At 33.2% G+C, this 8,534-nt stretch overlaps 1 protein-coding gene across 6 annotated transcripts in view; it reads left to right on the forward strand.

Moving 5' to 3' along the window:
* The first annotated feature begins 3,572 nt into the window (after positions 1 to 3,572).
* Positions 3,573 to 8,534, forward strand: part of LOC106460035 — a 9,262-nt gene continuing 4,300 nt past the window's right edge. The window contains exons 1-2 of one of the 6 annotated variants that reach the window (XM_022386629.1): positions 3,573 to 3,591; positions 7,542 to 7,799. In XM_022386629.1, coding sequence (XP_022242337.1) covers positions 7,598 to 7,799 — 202 coding nt within the window. In that variant the 5' untranslated portion in view covers positions 3,573 to 3,591; positions 7,542 to 7,597. Of the gene's footprint in view, positions 3,592 to 5,956; positions 6,243 to 6,325; positions 6,737 to 7,541; positions 7,800 to 8,534 lie in introns of those variants that run through there. The other 5 variants (XM_022386630.1, XM_022386628.1, XM_013919719.2 and 2 more) reach the window with 5 other exon arrangements.

Raw genomic sequence — 8,534 nt, forward strand, 5'->3', positions numbered from 1 at the left:
ATCTACAGATGAATGACGGAATAGTGTAATTTAATTCTGTACGTCAGTTCGGTCTCACTGTATTTCAGTGGGCGGCTTTTAAAAGTTCGAACTGTAAGCTAACGCACAAATAACGTAACACTGTGTTGTATTTACATAAAGTAGGGCAGTTGCGCTATATCCTAGGGGAGGGCATAATTATTAATTAATAGACATTATAGGCCAGAGGAAATTTTGCACCCCTTCACACTTGCACCCGGGGGCTATTGCCCCCTCTTGCTAAGCCACTGCCTTCCAGAATTGCAGGCAACTATGATACACTATCCCTATACGGTGCTCTGTCTTCTGTAATATTGTTACGTCTCCGTTTGTTAATTGATTTTCCGTAACTTCGTTCTGGAGACAACGTGACGCGAGAGGGCAATGTAATGTGTGTGTAGATAGTGAGTAATTGAACTGCAGTCAGAAGTATTGTTGACGTTCGTTGATTAGCGTTTGTTCTAGCGCGATTGTTGAAGTTAAGTGTATCAGTAAAGTTATATTCGGAAAGAATAAACCAGTTTTATTAAGAAAGAACTTGTGTCGCTTAAGTTTCGTCTCTTATATATACCCGCCTACCCCATCTAGCAAACACTAGAGCATTCGCCAAAGTACATGATAGTTCTAGAAACGTTGCGTCACAGTAGTCATGTGACTCGATGACGTAACAGTATTTATGTTAAAAACGAAAACGGTGTGTATCAATCTTATTGGCAAATATAATAAACTGACTATTTATCGGCATTTATTTAAATACTAAATCCAAAGTATAATTTAACTACTCTGTCTATTCGAAATTCTAATACGTAACATACCTCACTAGGGACCTGGTACGATAAGTGTAATATTATGTTATTCCTCATCCTATCTTTGTTCCATGTGGATGGGTTTAAGAAGCCTTCTTTTAACTCTAGCAGCCAGTAAGCAAAATACATACATCGCTATTGTGAATAAAGATCTCTGTTATTTGTTCAACTGTGTGTGTTCGGGTGGCGCCTATGTTTCCTCCTCTGTTATTTTACAAAGATAAACTATTTAGTTTACCAAAATATTAAATAACTTTCAAATATAAGCGCTCTATAAGAGCGCTTATTGACTTTCGTTTTGTGCAGTATTGACCTTATTTAGTATGCTGGTCAAGGTGAATGTCCCACTTATGGAGTATTTTGATACATTTCTCACGGGCGATGTTAGTGTAGGTTTATTTTTGGATTTTGTTTCTGCGATCTTTAACTCTACTAATATTCCCATGTTTAAGTCTAGAAACGCTTAGAGGCAAAATTATCTCTACTTTCATGTGTATAGCGCCTGCGCTCTGAGAGGTTACAATTTCTGTGGTAAACGTCACACTCTTTCAGTTTAGAATATTTTTATAACTCCATAGAATACATTCAGAATATCTAGAAGCGCCATCTAACATCTTGTGCAATCGTTTATCTTGACTTTTTGTTGAATAAAGGTTAATATTTGTTTAATGTAATGTCTTCAGTCTCTCTTTTTCAACTTTGACAGTGTTTGAAATGTTACTCCACATACTATTTCTGGAGCCTGCGTTTTGCGGATACTTGTAACGTGCGAATATCAATGTAACTGAATACTACAGTTATATGCACTGTACGTGATTAGTGTACACATGTTAAAGAGTTTGTTTCTTTTATCACAAAGTCATGCAAGTTGGCTAGCTCAGATCGGTCCACTGCTGGAAATCAAATTTTGGATTTTAGCATTGTAAATTCGTAAAGTTACCGTTGACACACCAGGGGACATTTTTGTTTGCTTTGTTTGTAGTTAAGCACAAAGCTGCATAATAGACTATCTATGCTCTTCTCATCACTGGTATCGAAACCCGGTTTCGAGCTTTGTAAATCCGCATACATACTGCTGTGCCACGTGGGGGGGGGGGGGCATTTTTGTTAAAGAGTTTCAAGGAATTCCCAGTTTGCTCTTGAAGAAGAAAGGTCCACATTTCGCTCGAGTTGTAGGGTTTTTATTATCTTGTATCAAGACTTCTTGAACCTACATGTTTTTCTGACATCATGAAGAAATTTATAAAGAATTACAGTTTGGTAAATCAATCTAGAATGTATTTTGCCGCAATTTTGGTCTCCGAGGTCTATTCTAATGTGAAATTACGTACAAACTATATTGTTACCAGTTGCTTATGCAGTAACACTTAAACTTGATTTCATTTTCGAAGTGAGCCTCAGTTTTCTTGTTATTAAATTAAATCTACAATTACGTAAACAATATTGTATTATCAATCTCTACATTAATTCTGATATGAGGTACATATAACACTTGTAAAAGTAACCTTTCCATCAACTTAATCTAATTCAAACCATGACAGCTACTGTTCATGCAATTTGATAATATTGTTGCGTCAGCGAGGTCACATGACTAGTATCACGCCACTTCTTTCTCGAACCTTCGTGAATTGTCGGGAGATTACTAGATTGGGGGTAGCCTGGTATATATATAAGATGGTCACAACGTGACGGGACAAGGTGTAGACAATGAGTAATTGAATGTATGCGGACAAAATATTGTTGGCCACGTGAGACATAGCGTTGTTATAGAGCGACTGTTGAAATTAAGTGTATCTAAAGTTATATTCAGAAAGAATAAACCAGTTTTATTTAAGAAAGGACTTGTGTCGCTAAAGTTTCGTCGGAACGAATTTACGGAAAATTAACTAACGAACGGAGACGTAACAATATAAACAGCGTCTCAACCAGTACCGTGTCTGTTGTATCCCAGCCGACCTGACGGGCTCTGATATTGGGAAAAAGGCCTCATCGGTACTGGTTATAGCAAATATAGCGTGATTTACATATTGTTATACACTCTTCTTTACTTTCGCACATATATATTCTTAAAGTTTATTTGAATGAAAATGATTTCCTACTAATGTTGCTTAGTGTTTTTTGTTTGTTTGTTCTTTCTTACCAAAGATCTAGTAACGAGTTACTGAAATTTTACCCTGCTTTATAGTTTCTCAGTTGACATTTTGAATAAAGCTGGCATACCCTGCCAGTTAAGGTATTTAAATCGCAATTTTCAGGTAGTGGGATCGAAACCCATCACCGATTTTGCTCACTCTTTCAGCAGAGAGAGCGTTATAATGTGACGACCAATCCCATTATTCGTTGGTAAAGAGTAACCCAAGAGTTGGCGGTGGATAGTGTTAACTAGCTGCTTTCTCTTTAGTCTATCATATCAAAATTAGGGAGGGCTAGTGTAGATGGCCGTCGAGTAGCTTTGCGCGAAATTCACCAAACAAACAAACAAAAAATCTATTAACACAGTAAGTACATGTCCTATTGCTCTAGTTTAACTAATGAGAGTGAGTTAATAATGCCCACGTGTTTAGTCTATTCGTAAATTGGGTATCAACTCAATGAATATAAGTGGTGAGTAACGTGCCATATTGAACATTTCAGGTTAAAGTGCGAAAGGATAGGTGGGGTGAAGGGCCACCCACCCACTGTGTTTCTTTCATCTCCATTTGTGCAATTACAAGAAAAGCTTATAAAATAGATTTTGGTTGTCTCGCGGCTATCGCCTACATGTGAAGTAAGTATATATATATATATATATATATATATAATTTGATTTATATCTTATGTATAACTAGTTGAACGTGCCGAAATTCGACAAAATTTCGAGAGTTGTAATATTTCACTCAATTCGTATTATTACCTAACCACTCAAAACCGAATATTTGACCACTAAGATATGCTCTTTCTAAACGTTCTTTTAAAACTAAAAACCATCTACCGTGCTTACCCTGCCTTCAAATGTTTTAATTAGTCATCCCTGTTTATGCGCTTGTTAACAGTAGAATTACGTCAAAACATCCCCTCCTTCAAAAGTGGTTTTTGCGCTTGTGAATACAGTTCTCAGAACTCAACAAAATTATTAAATTGGTAAACAAAATTTTAGAAATTACACAGTAAACCTATTCGAAACTCAAATAAAAACATGTTCAACAATGCTTATTGCACGTGCATTTTCTTTAAAATATACAAATGTAACATATTTTTGTAAGCATAAAACGATATAAACAATCCTCTGAACATTGGTTTTTAAAAAATCACTTTGATGCTACACAACTACAGTATTACATATGAAATTATGATTTAAAACTTTTTTGCAGCAGGAAAAGGTTTTTTGTTGAATTCAAGCAACACGTATAAACAGAAATTAGCATGTATCCATAACATTCGCTCTTAGTAGGCCTTACCCCTATAATAATTCGTGTTTTTTTTTCTGTTCGTCTTCTTTATATTCATACATGATGAACGAATAGACCCTTACCCCTATAATAATTCGTGTTTTTTTCTGTTTTTTTCTGTTCGTCTTCTTTATATTCATACATGATGAACGAATAGATATCCGTTTTCCCGAATTATGTTCTTCCTCTAATAGTACGTGTAGATATTGACAAAATATATAGAATTCATACTGGAAAAGTTGTTGTAACTTTCTTGTAAACAACATTTTAAATATTTGCACTATCAGGGACATATATTTGTAATCAATCGAATGACCTTACCCTGGATAGAGCTACGTAGAGCTGACGGTGAGAAAAAAAAAATGGTTCAGCCAAGTGCAACGCTGATGGACAGACATCCGCTTTTCCAAATAATATTATTGTAGTAATAGTAATATAGAATATAAGATTGTTTGTTAGTGTACGCATGCTCTATTCATGTATCCCTGGTGAAATATTATTGATCTTTTTTGCCATATTTCCTTGCATGTAACATTAGTTTTGTTCGTTTGTTCTTAAGCGCTAATCTATACCAGGGGTTATCTGTGTTGTATTCCCCACTATGGGTATCGAAACCCAGTTTTTATTGTCATAAGCCTTTAGACTTACTGCTGAGCCTCTGGGAGCATTAGTTATGAAAAATCGTCTGAAAAACTTGTAGTCATTAAGCATACAAAGAGATATATATAAATATATTATATTTTGATATTGAACTGGTGGTGTTTTCTTTTTTTCAGCCATCTGCTCTAAATATACTGACCTTTGAAACCAAAAATTTACAAATTATGAAGTTATTTTCATCTTGCTATGAAGGTTTGTAAGTTATTTTGATTTTAAAATTATAAATTTTCTTTTGTTGTCAGCTCCTTTCTGAAGACTTGATAACTAAACTGAATTTCGAAAGAGAAACATCTTTTAAATTGATTTCAATTAAGTTTTGTTCCTTTTTCTCACTCTAAGCATACGCGTGAGTAAAATAGAACAATAAAACACGAAAAAGACTTAGCAAAGAAGCGACTATGTTATTTAGGTTATTCAGACACAACAGTCTAAACTAGGGGTTTTCAACTTTTGCTTATAACTACCTTCTTTTCACGCGTATTCGCGAGCTTCCCACTATATTATACATATAACACCAGACAATAAATTGTTAAGAAAATAACAAACACAAATTATTAGCCAGCGGACTTATTTGAGTTTCTTTGTTTTGGAAAAATGTAAAATTATTGATATTTATATCTTCGCGACCCTCTGAAATCACTAAAGAAGGTCACGTCCAACAGTTTGAAAAAAGCAAGCCTACATCTATAAACAATATAACTGATAAGTTATAATGATTATTATTTACTTCATTTTCTTGACAAAGGTCTGTGTAGCTGAAATTACATTTACAAAAAGCAAACTATTCGAATATTGCTAGAGTCTTTTGAGTTGTTTTGATGTGTTAATTGGCGAGTATTAAAAGTTGGATAAAAACAGTATTTATTTAAAGTCTCAGATTTAACAATGATAATACCCTTTCATGTGGGGCATGTCACTGATCTCTATACAGAATAGTATATAAAGATCAGTAGGGCATACATATAGGTCATTGGGCATATATTTATTTTTCAATTTTTTGCCTATTTCAACATTAGGCGATGTTCTTTATAATGATAAATTAAATTAGGAAAAACGAAAAATTTAGACATATCATATTTCTTCCTCCACTTCCAAGTATTGCTAATGTTTCCGTGTACCTATTTACGACCATTTGCGAAATATAGTAGTGACATACTATGTGGTAATCGTATTACGGCGAGGTCGTTGTTGCTTAAATTAGCAGCAACTATTAACTGTAGCCTACTTTGTGTAGATTTCGTACATGCAACAAAGTGGGTGAACGTCGTGGCTAACTTTCGAGTTTGATTTATTTAAATGAAGGTGGAAATTCCCAGTGAAAAAAAAGTAAGTTGTAAACATTAATTACTACCGACGAGTACCGTTTGTGCACTTGATTTACACCATTGTGTACCAACTACTGTATATGAGGTGCTAGTAAATTGGCATTATATTTGTAATTGTAGCATACAGATTCCAAAATTTTTAGTGTTACATTCTTTAATCGAAGACATAACTCGGTAACTGTGTACGCTTAATTATACCCTTGGACCACGGTCCATTGACTGTCACTGTGCTATGTATTTTTGTACTTAAGACTTAAGTTGTAATGAAGTTAACATACACAGTTTCCTCTTGTAGTATAACCAAAGAATCTCTTTCCTCAACTTGACCTTTTAACTTAAGGATAAACACCATAACAGCTGGCACAACGAGCCTTCCTCGGCCTTAGGTGATACACGTCAGCTTGTACAAATTACCCTAAACTTAGATATAAAAGAGGATTTCCACCGCTGCTGTTATTATTATTACAAGGTTAAGTGAAGGTGGATAGTTTTGAGTCAGGTAAAGTTATTGAAATACAAATCGTATTTCCTTTCATATCTTAGGCTTATTTATAAAAGAGGATTTGCTTCTGTTATTATTATTATAATAGTATTACAGTTACATTTATTATTATTATAGTATTACATTTATTATTATTATAGTAGTATTACAATTACAGTTTACAGCGTCTTTTTGTGAAGTTTATCTTTAGATGGATAGTTTTAACGTTATGTTATTATTTTTATGTACTATAAAAAATTAATCAATATGGTTTATTTTCTTGTTTAAAAAATAGTGTGGTGATATGTGTTTTATGAGTATTTACAACGTGAGATATTTGGAAATCTTAAATAGTCTTATTAGTATACCCAAAGTTTATAGTTTATAGTTGTTTAAAAAAGTTAGGTTTTTTTTCTTGTCTCTGTGTAAATATTAACTTAAGTATAGTAATGTTTAACTTTTTTTTTTGACGTGATATTATGTTTAACAACTTGTATAATGTTATCTGTCTTAAATATTTTATGTTGTTATTAATTTACACTTGAATAAACATAAAAATATAAGTTTTGTAATGTATAAAACTGAATAAAAAGAAAAAAAAAATTGCATTGCTTAAAAATGAATTGGTAAAATGCATGATTCTTTAGCCTGGTTAACTTACAATTAATAAAATACATGAGGAAACTAATTTCAAAGTTAATTTTATTTGCATTTTTTTTTACTTCTGTGACACCAAAACAACTGGGAAAGGAATGTTAGTAATGTAAATTTAATCTAAAAGATGCAGTATTGTAGGTTGAACATATTCTGTCTCTTTGTATAGCATCTTAAACCCTAACCCTTAGGGTGAGTAAGCATCAGTTTACCAAAAACGTTGCTATGGATCCACTACCTTCTAAAGCCAAACCTGTTTCTACCCGTAAGTTTGGAATCCCAGCTTGGATGACACGAGAATTAAACAAACTAAATGTTTGTAAGGATCTTGACAAATATGGATCTTCACCTCCAACTAGTGATACTGACTTCTTCTGGGACATGGAAAAAATGGGAGAGAGTACGATAGTTACATCATCTATCGCAGGTGACTAAATATATACATTTTTGTCTTAATAGTATTTTAAGAAATCTGATTATGGGATTTCCTTCAATGTTGGGGGGAGGGGATATTACTAACAGTCAGTGTTTATAATTGCATCTACACTGTACATCTACATCTTGCTTTTTTTTTCACTATTTGTCATATATGGTATAGTGGGGAAAAAAATTACTTTTTGTAAAGAATGTACTTGAAGAAAACAGCAACCTGCACAAAGCATGTTATATACACTGAAGTACTAAAATGCAAAATAAAATATTGACCAAATAGTAAACCTTTCGTATTATTTGCTATTGTAATAGTGAACCCTAATTTTTCACTTAGTAGCTTTGTAGTACACTTCCACTAAGTGGAAGAATTAGAAAGTACTTTAAAAAAAATTATTATTGCATATTTTAAACTTCTGGGCTCAACACCAATCTGCAACAGTCTCTTCTACAATTTTAAAAATCAGAAAAAATGGGAAATGGAACTCTCTTGTTCCAATGGTGGATACAGAAAATGATCACTTATGTTACTATTCACTAAAAATCTGACTTGGTTAAGTGTCTTTTGCTAATTTGATTGAATAATTGTATGAAAGCCTTTTTTTTTTTCCTACCTTCTGGTTTATGTCATCCTACTTTAAAATTTTTAAACTACCCCTACCGTTAAAGGTAAGGACTTAACCTTTAGGTAGTTTAGTTTCGTAAATTAGTTTGTTTTAAATTAATTAAACCA

This window comes from Limulus polyphemus, unplaced genomic scaffold (assembly GCF_000517525.1).
Source record: "Limulus polyphemus unplaced genomic scaffold, Limulus_polyphemus-2.1.2 Scaffold695, whole genome shotgun sequence".
NCBI classification, from domain to species: domain Eukaryota; kingdom Metazoa; phylum Arthropoda; class Merostomata; order Xiphosura; family Limulidae; genus Limulus; species Limulus polyphemus.